Source organism: Aedes aegypti, chromosome 2 (genome assembly GCF_002204515.2).
Source record: "Aedes aegypti strain LVP_AGWG chromosome 2, AaegL5.0 Primary Assembly, whole genome shotgun sequence".
Taxonomy (NCBI): Eukaryota; Metazoa; Arthropoda; class Insecta; order Diptera; family Culicidae; genus Aedes; species Aedes aegypti.
In genome coordinates, this window is record NC_035108.1 from 200,357,320 (window position 1) to 200,379,097 (window position 21,778).

General features: G+C 38.1%; 1 protein-coding gene across 3 annotated transcripts in view; it reads right to left on the minus strand.

Annotated features, from left to right (window-relative positions):
- Positions 1 to 3,066: 3,066 nt before the first annotated feature.
- LOC5572868 (A disintegrin and metalloproteinase with thrombospondin motifs 18) overlaps positions 3,067 to 21,778 on the minus strand; it is a 66,467-nt gene continuing 47,755 nt past the window's right edge. For all 3 annotated transcript variants that reach the window (XM_021843702.1, XM_021843701.1, XM_001660577.2), the window contains 12 exons: positions 16,471 to 16,560; positions 15,498 to 16,410; positions 7,079 to 7,207; positions 6,772 to 7,021; positions 6,425 to 6,711; positions 6,313 to 6,364; positions 5,994 to 6,251; positions 4,252 to 4,444; positions 3,933 to 4,189; positions 3,591 to 3,854; positions 3,328 to 3,514; positions 3,067 to 3,270 (listed from right to left, as the gene is read on the minus strand). In XM_021843702.1, the coding sequence (XP_021699394.1) occupies positions 3,215 to 3,270; positions 3,328 to 3,514; positions 3,591 to 3,854; positions 3,933 to 4,189; positions 4,252 to 4,444; positions 5,994 to 6,251; positions 6,313 to 6,364; positions 6,425 to 6,711; positions 6,772 to 7,021; positions 7,079 to 7,207; positions 15,498 to 16,410; positions 16,471 to 16,560 (2,936 nt within the window). In that variant the 3' untranslated portion in view covers positions 3,067 to 3,214. The remainder of the gene's footprint in view (positions 3,271 to 3,327; positions 3,515 to 3,590; positions 3,855 to 3,932; positions 4,190 to 4,251; positions 4,445 to 5,993; positions 6,252 to 6,312; positions 6,365 to 6,424; positions 6,712 to 6,771; positions 7,022 to 7,078; positions 7,208 to 15,497; positions 16,411 to 16,470; positions 16,561 to 21,778) is intronic.

Consider the following 21,778-nt stretch of genomic DNA (forward strand, 5'->3'; position numbering starts at 1 on the left):
CACTGACAACTGGCTTGTTTTCTTGGCTTCTTTGATTTCTTCTTCTCATGTTTGGGCTATGCACAATGGTTCGGAGAGTACAAACTGGGTCAAAACCATTTTCACATTCCATTTGATATCAAAAAGATCATAAAATTTCAAATTTGCAATAGCAAATGGAGTCCAATCGACAATATTTAAATATTCAACTATTTTATATTCGATAGCACAGGAAAACAACCTAAATTTTCAATTACATCCAATTTTAGTTCGGTTAAATTTTGACGGTTTTTCACGTTCTGCCCTTCGAATGTGCGGTTTTCCAGTGACAGTTGATGACAGGTTTCCATGACTTTTGGGAGCTCGCAATCTAAGCCAGCTGTCTCCTCTCTCTCAGAATACGATGAGTGCTGAACAAAAATGAGTTTTGCAACGAGTTGCATACATGACATTGACATGACATGCATGTATGACATATTTTGAAAAAACGAAAAATCTCGAAGACTTATTCAAACAGACTCAAGTCAGAAAAGTTAACAAACTTACTTTATTATTCCTACGTGTTTCATAGACGAAATTCTACACGTTCCGCTTTAAACCAACTCGATTTTTCACTTTTAGAACGTTTAATTTCCGAATTTACAAAACGACGAAAGTAAGATTCTCCACTTTCGCAACCTAACCAGTACTTTCGCCGCTCCGTTGTATGGGAGACAAAGTGACTTAACCACGAATCAAAACAAAATACTACTTGAGTCGATTGTACACTTGTACAAAAACGTCTTGAAACGGCTTATCATTTTATCACAGACAAACAGACGTCACACTCTCATCATTGGCCATCGACCACCTTTTTAACGGTCGGTCCAAAAATATGGTAGGTGGCCGATTCACCACCCGTAGCGCTCGCATCGGTTTTGTTCGTGTTTGACGTTTGCACACTACCGCCATGTGTTGGCCTATCGGCCAAACACACCGATTTTAGTATTGGGCGTACATGTCCTCGTGACTATGATTTTGATAGACATTTGTTCTAAGTGTTACGTCTGTTTGTCTGTGATTTTATCATACAATTTTTGTGGGAAATAATAAGAACTATCTAGTGTTTGAATGCGAGCTGATTGCATGCAAAATTTAAGCCATATACACGGTAAGAAAAAGTTAGAAATATGATTAATTTTAAAACAGTTTTAGAAGAAAGGTTATGATTCTTCTTAATTAACTTTCTCAAAACCGTATGAAAGTTACTTACGTCGATTTGAAAAAGTAATCGAGAAATGGCGATAAAACTGTATTATATTTTGGAGATATTTAAAAAAAAAACAACGCATGGGTGGGATAAAATTCGGATTCTCGCTCCAGTCTACTTTTTGGATTGCATTTAGGTCTCATACCAACTGTGCAAAATTTCAGCTCGTTCGGAGAAACTATATTTTAGCGCCAGCCGTTCAAAGTTTGTATGGGATTTACTATGGGATAACTTACTTTTGCAAAGAAAAATCGCCAGAGGTCGCCCATTGACCTCTATAAAAAATCTGAACACATACCTGGATAGGTATTTTTACGATGAAGAATATTGCCGAAGAACGCGAAACAATCCGACATTTGAGAAAAAAGTTATTTAATGAAAACCTACTGGCAAGGCGACGTTGATTAACACGTAAAGGAATAACAATAATAACAAAATCTGGCAAAATTTCCGAATAGTCTATGTTTAATAACTTTTTTCACAAGCATCGGATTGCTTTGCGGTCTTCGACAATGCTGTTCATTGTAAAAATACCTATCGAGGCCTGTGTTCAGAATTTTTATAGAGGTTAATGGACGACTTCTGGCGATTTTTCTTTGCAAAAGTAAGTTTTCCCATAGTAAATCCCATACAAACTTTGAACGGCTGGCGCTAAAATATAGTTTCTCCGATCGAGCTGAAATTTTGCACAGTTGGTATGGGACCTAAATGCAATCCAAAAAGTGGACTGGAGCGAGAATCTAATTTTTTCGATATAACCGTGTCCCAGGCTAGTGTCCATGTGTAGCAGCTACTCAGTATTTTCCAATCAGGTAGGCTGTGGAATGAGTGTCACAAATTTTCACACTTTTATGGCATACCATGCAAAACTTCACAATAAAATAACTTAAGTTGACAGTTTTTGCACATGCTTTGGACAAACTGAACTTCACCGTCGTGATGGTGAACATTGCCCAAAGACAAAATAAAGACCTCCATGTCCCTTTCAGATGCCCTAAAATATTTGACACATAAGGTAAAAGAGTAAAATCTAGAATACCGTAAAAAGTTTACTGCGATCTGTCAAACTTGGGCAGTACTAAGGGACCAAATACAGTACTAGAAGTGGTATCCAATTTAAGCCCGAGTGCGACGGACCTGCTTTGCCTATACTATCTGTTGAGTAGGGTGTTTTATGTATTTTGAACAGAGCGTTACGCGTATATAATTTGGCCACTTCCATATATTGACGGATCCTGCTCCCTTAAGTATATCGATTATTCTCTCAACCCAAAATCTCACGGTATTCCCTCCCATCCCCACCAATGTTGTCAAAAATAGAGAGAGCTGCACCTACATAATGGGAGAAGTTTGGCCCAATAAGCTCAACCTTGGATGAATGAACTTAATTTAGCGTTGAATCAAACCAAATTTAAGTATTTTTTCTTATGACTTCAAAGGAAAAGCATCTAATGGAGACCTTGGAAATTCAGCCAAATTTGGCTTTATGGGGCTCAACTGCGGTTTTGCGTTGCTCAGGTTTGAGTAGCTCTGTGTTGCCGTGTATATGCGCAGGATTTACAAACACTGTAATATTTATAGCTTTATATAATAATATACAGCTTATAACAGAGCTTGAAGGTATCAGTGCCTAAAAGCACTTTAAAATATTTTATGATGCTAGTAAACAGTTAGAAACCTTTGAAAGGCTTATATACCGCCTATAACAGTGCTTAGTAGATACTTGGGTAGATTTAGGTACAGCAAAAAACTAAATTTAAGTGATACTTCGATGTAAAGGAGAGTGATATACAAATAAAATTCTAAACCACCAGAGACCAAAATTATAGTTCAGCTACATTTATGTATTGCTATTCGTTTATCACCGGTTATAATTTATAGTATAATAAATAATTAGTTTACAAAAGATTTGCCATCAAAATGCCTAGTTATCAGAAGAAAAAGTTTATCGACATATCATTTTGCATTCCGTCTAAAAATCGTATTTTACGGACTGAAATAGATTGGGTTTCTGAAATCGATGTTGTCCTCAAATATTTCGTCTGAAATAGGGTAAAAAATAAGCAAAACTGTTCAAGATCATATTGATAAAAAATTACCAGTATTCCTTGCAAAATTCATGTTTGCTATTAAATTCTCGATATACTCTTGGCTGATGCGCTCGGTTACGTTGATAGGCGAGAAGAATTCGAAATGTCTTTTGATTCTTCTGGCAGTTCGTTTTGTTCGCAAATGTGCTAAGCTATTGTATGATTCATTCAAAGGTGTATCGTCCTCGCCAAATCGCTAAATTTGAAAGAGAAAATCATTTGTCTTCGGTTGCAACAATTTCAACAAAACTAAGGCGCATGTCTCAACCTACCAAACACTTTCCATTGACACAATATCGGTTCGGCTCATCGTGGTTGCATCGAGCTCCAAACGGAAAATGTCCCTGTTCTCCATTCACAAGGTAAAACCGATGCCGAATGAAATTGTCCTGGCATGCGATGCGACAGCTGCGATCCGGATCCTCCACACTTGGAGCTATTTGCATTCCAACGCCAGAGAGGCCACGAACCTTTTGCTGGTATCGTTTACACAGTCTAGTCGCGTATTCGTACGTAGTGAGAACCTTGTCGCAAGCCTGAAACATGAACAAAGACTTCAATGACATTCAATTTCTTGAAGCGACATGAAGGTGAAAATGTGAAATGGAACAAACGATTGTATTGGGGGTGCACAGCTGAATGCTGGTACGGATGTCCATCCTTGAGGCTACGATTTGAATTCCTTTGGACTTTTCCATGCAACTGAAGTGACAGCCGGACTTTATATCCCACTGATTTTTCCGCGATTGTAACTGTGACAGTTTGTCATATTTTTCCGGTTCGAACTGTCTTACTCTCCAACGGCCATAATTATCGGCTTTGTAGAAGTTTGCTTCGGGAATGCGCCTTCTCTCTGGGTAATTGTAGAAAACTAAAAATAAGGGACATTTTTAAAATCACATTCACAGCTTTGATTCCAATTTAAATTGTTACCAGAGTTTTGAGTAACATTTTCTAACTTGCGAGTTGTTTGATGAGCGTCGTGTACAAGATTGAGGCTTTTGTAGTCTCGTCCATTCTCCTGCTGGATGCTGTTACTGGCTCTGTCCGGTGATATGGAACTCTCCGGGCAGAACATGGGATCTATTCGATAGAAGTTTTCCAATGAGCCATTGCATGAGAATTTCTAAAAAATCAAAAATTAGTATCTATTTTAAATAGCTTTTCTTAAGTTCTTTAGTTTTTACTGTCCTCTTTCTTTTTTTTTTGTTTTTAGAAACAAAAATCTTTAGTTTTTGTCAATTTTAGTTTATTTTTGTTCTTTGGTGTCTAGTAATTTTTATTGTTAATTCTTATAGAACCAATTCTCTTTACTGGATACTAAAAAAAAAGTTATGGAGATATCGAGTTATAGAACATAAAATCAGTGCAACTGTTATTCAACAGACCTTCGAACCATAACCATCAAAATCAACTTTAAAAAAGGCATTATGGTCCCATAGGGATCTCCGAATTAACACATGTTTTCATTGTGAAACTCTGTTGAAATTCTACAACACCATGGATGATTGCAGGTTTAGTTTGAGAGACTTGATCATTCGATCAATACAAGTCTCAATTTTTATTTTAAGATCTCTTTTTAACAAAATGAAGTTTAAAATCAGTGTTTTTCCCTCCATATAGTAAATTCTGAGGTAAATTTTCAAAGATCTCCAGTTAGGAATTCGGCAGAGATTTGTTCAGGAATAAATGTTGGAGACACCTTTAGGGAATTCCCCAAAAATACCTCTATAGATTCCTCCAGTAAGTCTTGCAGAATACTCTCTACGAAATCCTTCAGCAGTCTTTTACAGATTCATTTCCATAAGGAAAACCTCATAATTCCTCCCAGAAATACTCTCAGGGATTCTCCAGTAAGCCTCTAGGATAGTCCTATAATATTTTAGGAACTCATACTGGAAAATGCAGCAATTATTTCTGAAATTTTATATCCTACAACGGAAATCAGCAGAAATTCTTAGAAATAACCTCACAAAAATGTTCAATTCTCTGAGGAATCCTTATTAAGAGTTTGTCTTGCTTCCTGGTTGGCCTTATTTTAATCTCATTTCCAGTCATGGGTTCTTAAAAGTTTGTTTTTTTTTCTCAATTCTTTTAGTTCTTTCAGTGTATTAGTTCATTAAATCTTCAAATCTCTTGTTTATTTGTGTTACAGTTTTCATTGATTTAAGCAACACGTCCGGAAATTTCATAATTTCTTGTTGCCAAATAAGTGATAAAATCGAACGGTCTTTTTGTGATGACAAATTTTTACACAATTCATCGTGAATTGACTAAGAAAATCATCCAGCCTGCAGCTTTATTTTTGATTACAGAATTTGTTGGTCATCGATGACAATGCCTAACATTTTTTGAGAGCCAATATATTTTTGCATGGAGCCGAAAACAAACGTTGCCAAAATCAAACGGTATGTTACAAAATCGAACCATGCCAAAAAACGAACAATTTAAAAATTAGTTTTTTTCGCTACTTTAGTTCTTTCAGCACTTTTTGGTCTCTTAAAAGAATTAAATTGTTCCAGATTATATAATAATTTTTAGTTCTTGTCAATATTAAAGCTCTTTTAGTTCTACATTGATTTCATTTTTTTTATTTTAAAGTATTTTCTAGTCAGATCATTAGGTGTTTTTAAGCTTTTGGTTCATCTCTTAAAATATATTCAAGGTAATCTCACCTGACATCTTCCACTGATGCAATAAAAATAATCATCAAAATCAGAACTTCGAACGCGGCAGGTCGTCCCATCTGGGAAAATCCAACTTTTCGTTTTGGGATCCCCAGACTTTGTTTCGCAAAATATTTTGCACGCCTCCTCCGGATCTTCAGCAACTTTTTGAATGCCGATGCCTCGAATATCGGAGTCAAACGCTTTGGCACGATCGCATATTTGATTTGCGAAATCCAGTATAGTAGTCCGGGCAATGTTGTAACACTAAAAGGAATAATTTTTTTCTATGTGCTTGTTTAAAGTCCAAAATGGAAGAGCACCATACCTGTTTGGCAATACATGTTTCGTATTTTTTGTTGGAGCCAATACAACTATTTCTGCGAAACAAAAAAAAAGTTATTCAATTAATCAGCCATAGAATACTCAAGTGAGACAACCTCTTATCCAGACAAATCCTACTATATTGACGCAATCCAACGCTACCCTCTTTGAGGCGCCCAGATTCACCATACAAACATCCTGACTCGCACTCGGTCGGATCTCCCCAGGCGTCCCAGGTTGGAATAGTGTTCAAAGTTCTGGCAGTGTCTTGTTTTAAACTGGCAAATTTCAAACCCTCAATGAAAGCTTTTTTATCGATGGTCTTGAAAGCAGTAATATGTTTGCCACTAGATTGGATCGTAAGACCCGGTATCTTCGAAACACATGCTCCACTACGACACCACTGAAAGATAGTTGTTGGTAAAACTGATGATTGTATAGTATAATTGGTGCATTATATTACCATTAGTGTTCCACACGCAGTACCCTCCAGTGCTGGGTGAGACGTCCACGTGTATCGATCCCTTTGGCAGTGTAGATCTCGACAAATGTCGGCAACATGTTGTGCTTGTGATCGAATGCTGTCTTTTCCATACTTGAGCATGCACTGTTGATCTGCATCGAAGCGCTCTCCCGGTAGCATTCCTTGAGCAGCGTGATCCAAACTGGGCCCAAAATGGCCCCGATCAAACAGGCAAACCGCTTGACTAGTTCTAGAAAGACGAACAAACTTATAATGTCTCCTCTAAGTCTCCTGTTGTATGTCATACTTTAAAAACGAACTCAAGTAATTTCGACTGCATGTTGACCACGTGATTTTTCCACTTCCAAGAGTTGGCGACATTATGTATTGGCTGGGATCACAGTTGTTTTCCGATGTATCGTGGCGCATTCCTAAACTAAATTATCCAATGCAAAATACTAAATTAGTGGTTTAATCAATCCTGCTATTAGGGATGGTACACAAATTAAGTCACGCAAAATTTCAACTTTTTCGACCCCCTTATTCTTACTTCGTATGTATTTTTCCAAAAACATTTTTTGAGTTTTGTAAACTAAATTTTTATTTAAAGTTGTGACATTTTTCAAAAAACACACTGAAAAAACATTTGTAATTTCCTCAGCATTGGATCGACCAAAATTTTAAAACAAGGTATCATTAAAATCGTAATCTTATATTCTCTGAAGAGCGCTCACGAAATTTTTGCGGAAAAATCTGAAAACTATTCAAAATCAATGAAACAATCATTCAAGTCATCGTGCAAAAGTTTGGGTTCATCGCGCAAAAGTTTGGGTACACCTGAACTTACTTAAAACACGAAAAATCTGTGAAATATCAAACCAAACATGTACGCGCCATTATTTGCGTTTGAAAAAGCTATGAATCATTCAAATCTGTTGAAAAATGGCTGAGATATTGACAAAAAATATTTGCGTGCGGTTCAGGTGAACCCGAACTTTTGCACGATTTGCATCATATTGAGGAGTGAACCCAAACTTTTACACGATGACTTGAATGACTGTTTCAATGATTTTGAATAGTTTTCAGATTTTTTCCGCAAAAATTTCGTGAGCGAGAAGAATATAAGATTACGAGTCTAATGACACCTTGTTTTGAAATTATGGTCGATCCAATGCTGAGGAAATTACAAATGTTTTTTCAGTGTGTTTTTAGAAAAATGTCACAAATTTAAATAAAAATTTAGTATACAAAACTCAAAAAAGGTTTTTGGAAAAATACATACGAAGTAAGAATAACTCTTTGCCATTCGAATGCGGCTCAAAGAGTTTCAATTAGACGCGTAATCACAGCGATATGGATCGAACAATTTTCTATGTTTTTTAGGGGGTGAACCCAAACTTATGCACGGGAGTGTGTGTAAAAAAATACCATTTAGTTTAAAATTCCTATTATCAGTCCCGAACGTGTACTCCTGGAGCACTAGCGCAACTACTGGAACACGTGTACCAATAGTGGCTCAAGCGATTTTATGTTAAAAAAATAAGTTTCGTTATTTTGTTATTGTTATTTTTTATAGCTTAGGTAGTCCACTAATGGCACCGGTACCCTATTTCTTATTATGTCAGAAGTCTCATTTTATACCACAACAAAACAATCAAATCACGTTTTTTTTTGTTTCTCGATATTTTTTCATCGTCTTTCCATGAGTTTTGAAGAAATTATTTTATTTTCAGAATCTGTATCGATATTGCTCATTGCTGGGATTTAAAATATGCCGATATTTCTGGTGAACCGACTGAGAATCATATGAAAATTTCTCCACGGAATTATATAGAAACTAACTCCAAAATTAGAGATGGGCAAAAAGATTCGGAGCCGTTTGAATGATCTGGATCATTCAAAAGAAGGAGTGATCCATGCCTCTTTTTTGAAGAGAGTCGGTTCATTCGATTATCACGGATCAGACAAAAAGTAATCCGGGATAAGAATGAACCGATTTTTCCTTCGTTCGTTTCTAGGCTTTATTATAACGCTTGATATATGCCTTGCTTTGTGCGCCACTGCACACATGCAAGCACTGTTTGCTGTAGCTCCTCACTCTCAGCAAACAACTTACACAGCCAAACAACTAATTTGCTCCGCCCACTTGCATACAGGAAGAAGAAAGATTGAGCGAAAAAGCACCCACATGTATGGCAAAGCACATTCGGCCGAAGATGTCGTGAGTTTCTGGGGAAGAATGTACGAAAAATGAGAGAGGAAAAGATACGACGCATGTCGTGCAGCTGGAAGTGATCCGCTCTTTTTTCCGTTCGCTCGGTTCAGTTCACTCTTCCTTTGCGAGCCGCTAAGTCACTGAACCGTTCAATAGATCCGGTTCACTAAAACGAGTGATTCGGATCGGATCCGTTCACTGAAATGAGCCGTTTTGCTCATCTCTATCCAAAATAGTGACAATAAATTCCACAGAAGCACTACTTTAAGTATAATTTCGAAAAAAATCCTGAATTTTATACACGTGTTCTTAAATAAATTTGAAATGAAACTTATGTGAAGCCGGATTTTAAGCAACTTCTAGGACAGGAGTTTTATACTGCATTTGGAAAAGGGAAGTTTCCGAAGTTTTCAAAACCATGAAATTATCGAAAAAATACCTCGAAAGACATGCCATATACACGTGTGGTCTAAAAAGTGATATTTTCATCAATGGGGCTCTGCACTGTTTTGATTATGTATAGGATTTTGACGTTTACTGGCCTTGTTGTTTACTAGTTCCATGGCAGAGTGAAAGAGAGAAGATGATTTTTGTGCAGAGCCCCATACGGGAATCCCTAATCAAGAGATCTACATTTTCGTAGTGTCCTAAAAGCGACTGCTACCATTCCTGAAGCAACATAATAGACCTTTTGCGGTTTTGACCAGACTTGGCGAGCTGCCACTATGGGAAAAAGGCAATCGAGTGGTACGATGCGAACAACGTGTTTTTGGTACCCTAAAACACAATCCTTCCAACAGCCAGAGCTTCGCCCTGTCGAAAGGTATTGGGTCTTGGTCACATATACTGCTTCGCGACTAAAAATGGGTAAACCAACGTGCGAAGTTCGATTTTTGACCAACTTCGCCGCGTCGCGAGTCGCTACGCTATAGAGCGCATCTATGCCCTCCGCCGTGTGCATTATGCGCACTATTGAGAATCGAGCTGCGACGCGGCGAAGTTGGTCAAAAATCGAACTTCGCACGTTGGTTCACCCATTTTTAGTCGCGAAGCAGTATATTATTTCAAATAAAATAGCCACCGAGCAGCAGTTGGAAACAAACTGGCGTTCTACGGCGAATAAGGTCGATAAGATCACTGTACAAAATTTAATGGAAGGAGTTAACCTAAAGGCACAGCAGTTCGGATTTCGTTAATAAAAAAAAAATAAACAAACATTTTCCTTCAGATTGAGCTATTAAAAGAAAAAATATGTATTTTGTATTATGAAATTTGACTGAGAGATACGATTTTTTTTGTCGACTTCTTTTTGCGCGTTCCAGTCTTTAGGTGAAGGCCTTAAGACATCTCTGACATTATTCCTAATCCATCTAGGAAAAAAATCTTGTTTGAGCTTTTGGCGAAATTCTGAGAAAAAAATATTGGACTTATTACTAGAGAAATCACAGGATTGATTATTGTGATAAGTTTAGATGTATATCCTGTACGAAATCAAAGTGTGTGCATTACTTGAGAAAATTTTGGTGGAATTTTTTTTTCGAACAAACTTTTGAAAGTTTTAGAATTTTCGCAATTCTTTTTTAAAAGTCTTTGAGAGAACTCCATGGAGAATTCTAAGATTAAATAGTTGAAAAATCTCTGATGAAATCTCAAAGATTTGTTCGAAGAAATTTCCACAAATCACCAAACGGTCGTTTTATGAAATACCTAGAGTAATTCTTAGATATACCCTGGAAAGAATATTCGAAAAAAATATATGTAGGGAATTCCTTAATAAATTCCTATTATTGGAGGTATTCTGAAAATTTATTTGAGGAGTTAAAAAAAGTACAAATTTTGAGATAATACATTATTTAACGACTTTGGCAGCAAGGCGTGAATTGTTGCCAAATCTGGGCGTTGCCAAATTCTAGAAGACACATGTTTTTATCATTGTTATCACTTTAATTTCCAGGAAATCCACGGAGCCTTCTTCAATTCAGCTTGGTGTTCATGCACAAATTATGTCACGCTGGGTGAGGGGCTCATGCCAAGTGTTACAAGCCTCACAAAATTTTCTGAGGTATCACACAAAAAACGTAACAGTGAGGAAGGGACGTTGTCGAAATTGTTGAAATTTAGCGTGACATAATTTGTATACCCTTGTACTGAGTACAAGAATACACGGAACGAAATTCTGCGGTAAAAATAACTATTTTAGCTGACTACGCCCATTCTTGAAACTACCATGGAAATTCAGACCAATTTACTATGTTTACGGTACACCTCACCGCATTACTGGTACATTTGACAGAAATAATTTACAACAATCTGATTCCGACTACAGACTTGGTAAAATCAAGCGCATTTCTGGTCTGCTGAAAATTGCCGGTGCGAGCGCTTAAAATAACCCCCTAAAATGGTAGCTTTTAACGCACATTTTTTTGCGTGTACCGTTGGGTTATTTACGACATCTTGGAAATTAAAAAGGCTTGTGACATTGATAAGATATATCTGTCTGGAAGATTTTACTGTGAATTTAATTTTTATCGAATTATGAATTGATTTTTTCCTAATATTTCCCTAGTATTCAACCAAGTATAACTAAGTTTCTGGTTCAAAATAATCAAGAAAAATTGAGTATGATGTGAAAACACTTCTCAGAAGTAAGCCAGATTTTTTTTATAGTCTAAAGTTGCATTTTATCAAGGATTTTCAGAGAAAATGTAAGCAAAGGGGATTTTTTGGGTACTTTCTAACTAAATAACTAAAACATCGAAAGAGAAAACTGGAGTCTGGAACTGGAAATTTGTTTACAAATCGAAAGAAAAACATCTAAAAGAATACCATGTAGATTTCCTCTTGTATAAAAGTTTTTGCCGTATTCTTCGAAAAATTCCCGAATCCGACACATTTTTGCCGATAGTCAGCATCGCTTCCCTTAAACATTCACAACACAGGCGATCAACCAATGTCGGGAAGAAAAATGTCAATTGAATGCCTCTGACCACGAAAGCTTCGCTGAGTAACGTTACGGTTTTATTTGTTTCAGTCATTTTTCGTAATAGGCGCTGCTTGCACTGTTTGTGTGTCACACTGGACGTAACAAGTAAGATCAAACTATTTATGTTGTTTATGATCCGATATGTCTGAATTCTATGCAAAACTTAAGATTTATGCAAATGTCATCATGTCAGACGACATTAAATTGACTTTTTTTTTGTTTTTTGATGTTCATTTTACCGTTCGTGCTGTGTGTGGGAGGTGACGGTAGCGGATGAATGCAGACAAATTAAATGAATGCTGACCATGACAATGAAACGAACGTCGCGAAAAGTGTCGAATATTTACAGCACTGGTTGGCACCAACCTTTTAATTTCCATTATATTGCGATTTTTTTCACCACTTAGACTTTAGTGATCTTAATTTCGTCTTTCTCAGATTTCGACTTCAATTTCGCTGCCCCTTTTCGATCACCGCCACCCATGGAATTACCCTGATGTTCATGACAGTTTTCTTCGGCCGGCTCAGTGTTTACCATTTTCTCTTTGTTCTCGACTCACCAGCTGATCCTGTTTACACAACAAAACCAGCTGGCCTTCCGATGTTTACAGTCATCGTCATTAGCTGTGTTCAACGAGCTGCTCGAACTTGGTTGCAACCACTTGCGAGTCAGCTTTTGGTGTTCATTGAGCCACTCCAACCTACTTCGAGTCGCTCGGGTTTGTGTTCATTGAGCCGTGTCCAACCAACTCCGAGTCGCTCAAAACAGGTTGGAAGCTAGAGTCCGAGCTAGTTCAACCAGCTCGCAGTAGCTCGTGTTTTTGACGTTTAAAAACGTAAACATTGAGAAAAAAAGCAAAATTCTGAAGCGATACGGATTGTTAAGTGCACGATTTTTTTTTCACGTGGAATTCCGGTAAATTAGTAAAAAGAGTAAAAAGAGCGTTCATTGAGAAAGCAGCTTGGAGTTGCTCGAAGTAGCTTTGACAGTTATTTGTTGACAAAAAATACGAGCTAGTACAACCAACCCCGAGCAAGTTCGATCAAAGTCATTGAACACAGCTATTGTTCTCAAGCTTCAGCTGGTCATATTTTCGTGTCAAACCCAGCTGGTAGTGATTGAAATCAAGGATGAAAGGTGAATGGTGTTTAGAAATGTACCATCAGTACATTATTGGCGGCTTCTAAAATTCGTCATGAATGTCTAATCATTCGTGAAAATTACAATATTGTAACAATTGTTGTGTAAACAGGATCAGCTGGTGAGTCGAGAACAAAGAGAAAATGGTAAACACTGAGCCGGCCGAAGAAAACTGTCATGAACATCAGGGTAATTCCATGGGCGGCGGTGATCGAAAAGGGGCAGCGAAATTGAAGGCGAAATCTGAGAAAGACGAAATTATTGTGCATCCCGATAAAATTCAGTAAAAGAACTTCGCTCATTTTCCTCTTCTTTATCAACGAACTTAAGGTAACACACGATAGACTCATCGTGGCATCCATGAACAATCTATGTTCAAACTATCGTTGAAAAGAAAATATTTCTGGTGTATATCATATCGATCATTCGGTGATCTATCCGGATCATATGCTTGCTAACAACAGGCATGTTGATACACTTTCAGTTCATCTATGTCCGGTAGAACCGATATCACATCCCCAAAACTACAAAATCGATCATCATTTATGGATAGCAAACAGTTGCACCTTAAGCACCGCCAACACATTTTCAATCGGAAGGATTTTGGCGCGCTCGAACTGACAAATCCTCCGTTGTGGTGAAACTTCTTCCGTCGACGTGATGTTGGACAGTTTTCTAAAACAGTCGAGATAAAAGCCGAGCCGGCAGAGCAATGACAGTTAGTTCGTTCAAAACTTCGCTTCGGAAGTCCAACCGGCGAACTCCAGATTGGTGCTGCGAAGTCAATAAGATCACTAAAGTCTAAGTGGTGAAAAAAATCGCAATAGTTTTTTTTATCAAATTTGTTTCAAGATGATGTATATTGCAGACTGTTAATAAAACCTTCAAATGATTCTGATTAGATGTTAGGCGGAAAATTAGACATTGATGAGCTCCAAAAAAATTTCAAGAAACAAATAAGAAAGCGATTTTTTTATGAACAAAAATTCTGAAGGCTGTTTTCAAAAAAATGAAAAGCAGACTAATATCTATGGCGAAAATGTTTCCATCGGCCAGGAAGAGCCGAGGCAACGTCAAATTGTCTGAATTGTTTCAGGAAATATCTATGATCGAAGTCTATACTGAGTGCCGACATCAAATTTTCAAAGCTCTCTAGTTTTGAAATCGTTCAATCGATTCTGATGAAGTTTTCAGGAAAAGTGAAGAGCTACATAGGGTATTTTGAAATAGAAATTATGGGGAAAATGCATGAAAGCTTATCAAAAACATTCAAAAATCAATGAAATAATTTACATGATAGAATATATTATGGAATACTTCGGGAACATGGTCACCGGATATCGGTTCCGACAGGGACTTTAAAAAAAGACCTCCAGAATAGCATGCACTGTGACTACTAAACATTCTTAATTTTTTCACCAGAAGTTATTAAATGACAAGACATGAGTTATAAAGTGGTTTTGACCATATTTGGACACAGATTCTGATAGGGCTTTATATGGCTAATTTTGGAAACTCTTGCCATTGTCGTATGACAACTTGAATTTCATGATTTATCGCACAGAAGTAACATAATCTGGTATCCTTCCTGTTCTTTCTTACGTCTGAACCAGATCAGAGCCTGCTTCTCAGCTTACTGTTTCTTCGCTCCCACCCATATTTACATGAATCAACATGCCGTGAGTTCTTCTTCTATACATTAGGTCCCAACTAGGACAGGGCCCGTTTTCAGCTGTTCTAAGAGTATTTCCAAGATTATCAAGGAAGTTTTCTAAATAGATAAACCTTCTGTAATTCCACTAATTTGGCTTTAAGAATTCTCTAAGAGTTTTTTTTGTATAATTTTGCCAGAAATGTTTACGAAGCTTCCTAAAAGAAATTCTTCTAAAAACCTATAGAAAAACACAAGTAATGTGTAGTAGAGCTAATAATATATTAACAGCAGTTCCTATCATGCAACTAATGAATTTGTAAAAACATTTTGCATGAATATCATGTATGAATTCTGGAAGTATGCTCTGATATATGTTTTTAAACTCTATAAGGGTTTCCTTCTTAGATATTTGAAGTATTCCTAGAGAGTCTTTAAAGGATTCGACAGGGAATTTCATTAGGTCCTCCACTAAGCAGGGTTAAGCATAGTTTTCCCAAAACAATATACCTATCAAAGATTTGTTCAACTTTTCCTTCCTAACTCAATAAAGAAACGGTACAGAAATTTTTCATTGAATATTTTAGGTCAATAGAAGTACTAGAAGCCGAAATCCAGGCCAATATAATTAACTGCCATCGAAGATCTTGATTGTCGCATTCATATGATAAGGGCTTGAATTTATATTTTCCAAAATATATAAATAAACAGACACGTTTTGGTTCCAATGACTCACTTGTGGCCTATTTCGTGTGAAACGACGAACACACTTTCGAAATGTTTTCCCTCGTTGATCGTGCAGCTGGACGTCATCGTGCACATGCCAGCAACCGGTGCCAGCCCAACGACTTGGTTGCTCACTTTTCCAGTTTTACTGACCACGTACAGATCAAGCCCGGTAAGTATCACAGCGTGATCGAAATGTACCGGATCGGCATCCGAGATCGGATTCAATTTCCGCTGCCAGCCGCAAAAACTGTTCAGGTACACATCGATATCACTAGATCGACGAAGATCCTTTGGATCATTGTGCAGTATCTCTAGCCGCTTTAGGATGAAGTTGATCGGATGTCCTAATGAGGGATGGTTGTAGAGTAGCTGGACACCGTTGACCATAGCAAGGACAAAGCGAATAAGATGAGCTTCGGTGTTTTTAGGAAAATTCTTCGACATATGTTGGTAGAGATCCTTATCGATAAATATTGCAGTCTCAACGTGGAGTGTATCTGGAACTTTTATATTGCCAATGTGTCGTTTGCTTCGGTCTTTGCTCGGCATTGAAAAATAGGTGGGTTCGTAATGAGACATATCTGGTTCAAATATCACATTTTTATCAGTCTGGTTTACATGAGCGGTAGTTAAATTAGTTGTTCTATTTTTATTTATAAGTACGTGGTTATTAGCTCCGAATCGTTCTGGCAGTGGATGTAATATCAAGTCCGAATTGTTCAATTTGATTAACCCTCGGGCTTCGCCCTCACAAAGATCAAAAGCAGCATAGTCGTTTCTGTAAAAACAGTCAGCAAACTTTTGAACTAACTGATAAGAATCATCCAACAGTTGCGTTGAATTGTCGTAACTCTCGATCAACGCAAAGGAATCATCAATTAAAATATTGGATTTTCTTAGTTTTATCAAAAAGCTTTCATCTGTAAAGCAAAAGAAAATATTTAGAATCAAATACGCACGAGTAACATGTTTTTCCTTACCTGTACTATCACTGATATTGAACTCAATAAGCTTTTCCGTTGATCTCGTTGTACGTTTTCTCCGTCGCACGCTAACAATGCTGAAGTCATCTGAAATATAGGAAACAAATTAACAGTGCGCATCGTACCTTCGTGCTGTGCGTACACGAATTCTCTCTGCTCTTGGAAGTTTTCTTAAAAACTACTTAAAGCAATAAAACAGTACTTTTCAGTGCTACAAAAACAGTACTTTTCAGTGCTAAAATTAAAAACGGTACTTTTCAGTGCTACTAAAACAGTACTTTTCAGTACTATTTTTTCTACTATTGATCCCTTTACGATCCTTGTTTGGACCCGTGCCTTCGATTTTTCGTTGGACCCGTTGGCGAAAGCTAGCGGTGGTAATCCTTCTTGGACACCGTCTTGGGAAAAAACCTCTCGAAGGTCACGTCTTTCTCGTTTATTAATTAAACATGGTATCAACAACTAACAAAAGGAAGAATTCACTACTTCCTTCCAAAAAAGTGGGTTTTAAAACTGTCACTACACGTGGCAAGAATGGAAGAAAGGACGCTTCTCCGCAATGCGAAGTTTCTTCCAAGGGTGAAATGAATAATTGTATTGAAATGAGCAATCAGTGCTCTAGACAAATTTTCCGAACACCAAATCGAAGCAGCCTCTAGCCCAGGCTCTTTGATTCAAGTGAGGAAGCAAAGAGTGCCGCCTATCGTGGTCAGTTGTTCCGCATTTGCGGGATTTAGGCAAGAGATCTTGAACTCCATTAGGGAAATCAAGGTTTCCTTCCAAATCGCAAAGAAAGGAGACTGTCGCGTTTTGCCGGAAACTCTTAAAGATCGCGAACTTCTTCTCAAACATCTTGAAGAGAAGAAGCACAAATTTTTTACTTATGACGACAAAACTGAACGTTTGTTCAAAGTTGTCTTGAAAGGTCTCTCAAGTGACTATAAGTCACCTGAAGAGATCAAAAATGAAATAAATGATTTACTTGGATTTTCCCCTGTTCAAGTAATCATTATGAAAAAGAGAACCCAATCTGGCATTGTTCGGAAAGGGCTTTCTCAAGAATTTTATTTAGTTCACTTTAACAAAAAAGAACTAAATAATATTAAAGCTTTAAAAAAAGCAAAACTTTTGTTTGATGTTCGTGTGACATGGGAACATTTCCAGAAACCTGGAGGAAATTATCAGAACCCCACTCAGTGCCGTCGGTGCCAAAAGTGGGGTCATGGTACAAAAAATTGTCGCATGGATGCTAAATACATGATTTGAGGTTCTACTCATGCTAAGGACGTCTGCCCTGTGAAAGAAGATACCAGAATGTTTGAATGGGCCAATTGCAAGGGCCCTCATAAAGCTAACTTTTGGGAATGCTCTTCACGCAAGAGAGTCATTGAGGCTCGTGCCAGGCAGATGAAGGATAATATCCGTTACGATAACGGTCGTTTCCGGAATTTGCCTGGTAGAGTATCGAACAATGCTCATTTTTCAGTTAACGATCGCTTGATCATGAATCATACCCATCAGGAAGATCATAATCATGCTCATTCACTAACTAATTTTAATTCGTCGGGTAGCCGTTCGAATCTTTCAATTTCGAATGTATCTACCCACGGTAAATCCTTTGCCGATATCGTAGCAGGAAATTCGAACTCCTCCCCTGCTCGATCCATGGGTACCCATTCTACTTGTTTCAAATCAAATGGAAAAAAAAACCCTACCGCCACAGGTAACTCCGCATCTTCGTCTACCGGAAATTCTAATGGGAAATCATCAAATGTACCCACTTCAAGTGATATGTCTGCCTCAGATTTTAATTTTCTAACTGAATAATTGAATCTTATGATTGATGCAATGTTCAAAGTCACCACTATGACTGAAGCAGTCCAAGTAGGTGTAAAATTTACAAATCAAATTGTTATTGGATTACGCTTTTCTAATGGATCCAAATAATAATTTGAATATTTTGAATTGGAATGCTCGTTCTCTGAATGGTAAAGAGGACGAGCTGTTTAATTTTCTTACAGTGTAACACTTAAATATTTTGTGCCAGTCTAAGAATATTCCTTTTTGTTCATAACCAAAAGATTAGCAAGCTTTCAGTGTAGCTTTTGTGCCCGAAGATTTAAGCTAAAGTAAGTGTTGCGCACGGTGCATAACCAAAGGCGAATGAACTGGACGCTTATTAACATTCGATAAGTTACGGAATTTTCCACTAATTAATTTGTACCTGGCCTTTTGAATTTGCTAAAATCACCAATCGGGAAAGCGAACCAGTGGAAAATTTTTAGATTCCTTCGAAGTTCTCCAGAGCTGACCAATAAAAATCATCGTACAAAAAAGAGAGTACACGATAAGGTGGAAATTGCGTCGTAGCTTTAAGGCTCGAACAAGTTTATTATGCGCTTTCCATTTTATTCTGGTGGAGTCAGTGAAAGCGAAAAGATCATTTTCCGAGATTGTGAAGCTTTGAAAGTAAAGTGAAGCCACAGTTATAAAGTGAGCTTTTAGATAATTTGGTGAACTTTTATCCGAACTCGAATATTTTGAATTTTCAGAGTTTAAATAGTTTGACCGGTAAATTGAATAAAGTGAATAATTTATTGTGATTAGTCAGGCAGCGTCAAGCCCATCCAACGTGGGCAGCTTGTCCAGGCTGGTGCAAGATTTCCTGGATTGACCTGAGTACCACGTGTTCCCGTGCGAAGTCCTTTCCTGCGTGTGATCGAAGACTGTTCCGACTAGTGGGCCATTGTGGGTGGAAAATCAGTTAGCTTTCCACCGGTTAGATAAGCTCGGACGTGAGCTTGTGCCCAAAGTGTGTGCCCGAGTCGTTGATCCAAAATCGAGCAGTATTTCGACTCGTTTCGCCAAAGCGTGAGGCGTAGAGCAACATCAACCCGCTCTAACTCCACCAACCGCCAGGGACGCCTCTACCCTGAAGATCGTGCCCACGCGCGAGTCTACCGTATAGCACACGTTCCAATTAGAATCCGACGAAGCTCTCCTGCCGTCGAGGGACGATCAAGCCATCGCCGTTGGAGCACCACGCCGATGCAGTTAAGGTCAGATCCACACTAGCTTTTGAACAGATTGATTGTATCCGCAAATTGTATATATAGAATAAGTTAAATGAGTTAAATGCGTGACGTCACCAGACAAGTTACTAGGTTTTATTTGAATGTTCACAATAAATTGAGAGCTTGCATACGTTTTGAATAGGTCCTATGCAAATAACTCTCTAAATTCATTTTTTTTAAATAAATTCGTTTAAATTGACTTTGTTTCATAATATTTATTTCGAGTTCGGATTGAAAACGACTCTACCATTCTTTTACGTTTATTTTTTGTAAATATCTAGATTTGTTGGTTCCTTAAGTTAAGACTTTTTCTGCCGCTCAGTTCTGGTTGACTTTTTCTTTTCTTTTTGGTTTAGTTTCCGGTTTTCAGTTGGTTTGTAGTTAAATTTCCGTTCATTTGTCCTTTCGTGTGTGCCATTTTGGAGAGTTTTTGCTTCTGCATTGAACTATTTGCGACCTGCCCTGAGAAGGGTGGTCTCATACCGGGCTTAGACAGAGTGACGGTCCTTCGGAAGTCGAAGGTGGCGCTAAAGCCGTTGCTTGAGGAGCAGAGTAGAACGTTACATTTTGGCGCCCAACGTGGGGCCTTCGGAAAGCAATAGTTTCAAATTTCAAATTTAATTAATTATTTTTCTTTGACTGGCTTTGTACATATTAAATTGAATTCATTGCTGAATTGAACTCTTACATAGTATTTTCAGTTACTTTTTCAACATATTCTGTCAATTTCATTTTGTTTTTTTCAGTATATGCGCGGCTAGGTTTAAGTTTGATTGATAATTTCGGTAATTAGTGATTAAGTTCGGTCGGTTATTAGTTTTGGTTTTCGGTTATTAGTGTCGGTTTTCGGTTATAAGTATTATCGGTTTTGTGTAAAATTTTCAGTGAATTGTGTTTGAATTTGTTAAAAAAAAAAAAAAATCTTTAATTTAATTTTTTTTTTTTTGAATTGAATTTTGGTTTGTTTGACAATGGAGTGATATAAAATAAACGCGTGTTACTTGGACGAAAGTGAACTTAATTATGAACTTTTGTTACGTGACTATTCTACGCGAGGATCGCTCGAAGAACGTAGACGAGATCTCCGTGCGTTACTTCGTGATCCACAATCGGAACGATTAGTGCGAGTAACGGAGCACATGATGGTTGATGACCTCTGCACAGTACCAAGGAAGTTGAAGGAGATTGCGGACATTCTGTTTCGTGGATCTGATCCTTCATGCCTTTCTCGCTTGGTGCACTACCACCAAAGGATTCGACGCTACCAGCCTCGTACTCATCGTCAGCAAGAAGACGTGCAGTACTTGCTCGATCTGATTGCAAGGATAACCATGCATTATTATGGCCTTAACTTTGACGATACAGTGCGTTCAGTACCAATTGCTGAATCCACAGTTCGGGTACCTCGGTCAGACGAAAATACCGCAGGTGCACCGTTCAGTGTGATCATTGGACCTCAATCCATTTCCGAAAATACCGCTGTTGAACATGAGATTACACAGCGTAATCGAGAGTCTCCCTGGTTGATGACCTGGAATGAGGCAGAAGAAGCGGTTGGAGGAAACATGGAACGATCGGATGATACGACGGGTGTGATACCAGCACTTGTTGAAAATCTTTTGAATTTTCGGAACCAGGATCGAACACAGACCACCGGAGCGGTTCCGCGTCAAGCTAATCTACCGGATGCCTCCCCAGAGCAGTGTGGTAATCCTTCCTCAATAGTACATGGAGATGGTCCTACATTGGACCATACACCGAATGTCCACGGAGTGGAGACTGGAGCCGTAACTAAACCAAACGTGTTCCGTCCTACCATTCCATTGCGGGGAATGTCGGCGACCATCGATCATTCAAGGTCTGGTTTGTCAACGCCAGTTCCGAACCCTATCCGGTCTAGTCCGGTATCCAATGCCGTACCTGAAAATGTAAATTTGCAGAATAATGAGTACGTCCATGTATCCGAGATTTCAACGTACGTCCAGAGATGCTTCGATCAGTTGGTTCGCCAGAGGTTCTCAACGGTTCGGTTGGACCCAGCCGTTGATGCACTTTCGAATAATCTGGCCGAAATGAATTTCCATCCTAGGACTCAAGCTCTACGTGACAATCGGAATACCAGTGTAAATCAGACATTCAGATTCCCTGATCCTTCGCCTCCGTTGCAGTTATCTGGTCCTACTTTGGAACATCGTAGTACCCCTGATCCAAATCTAAGTGGCTGGAATACG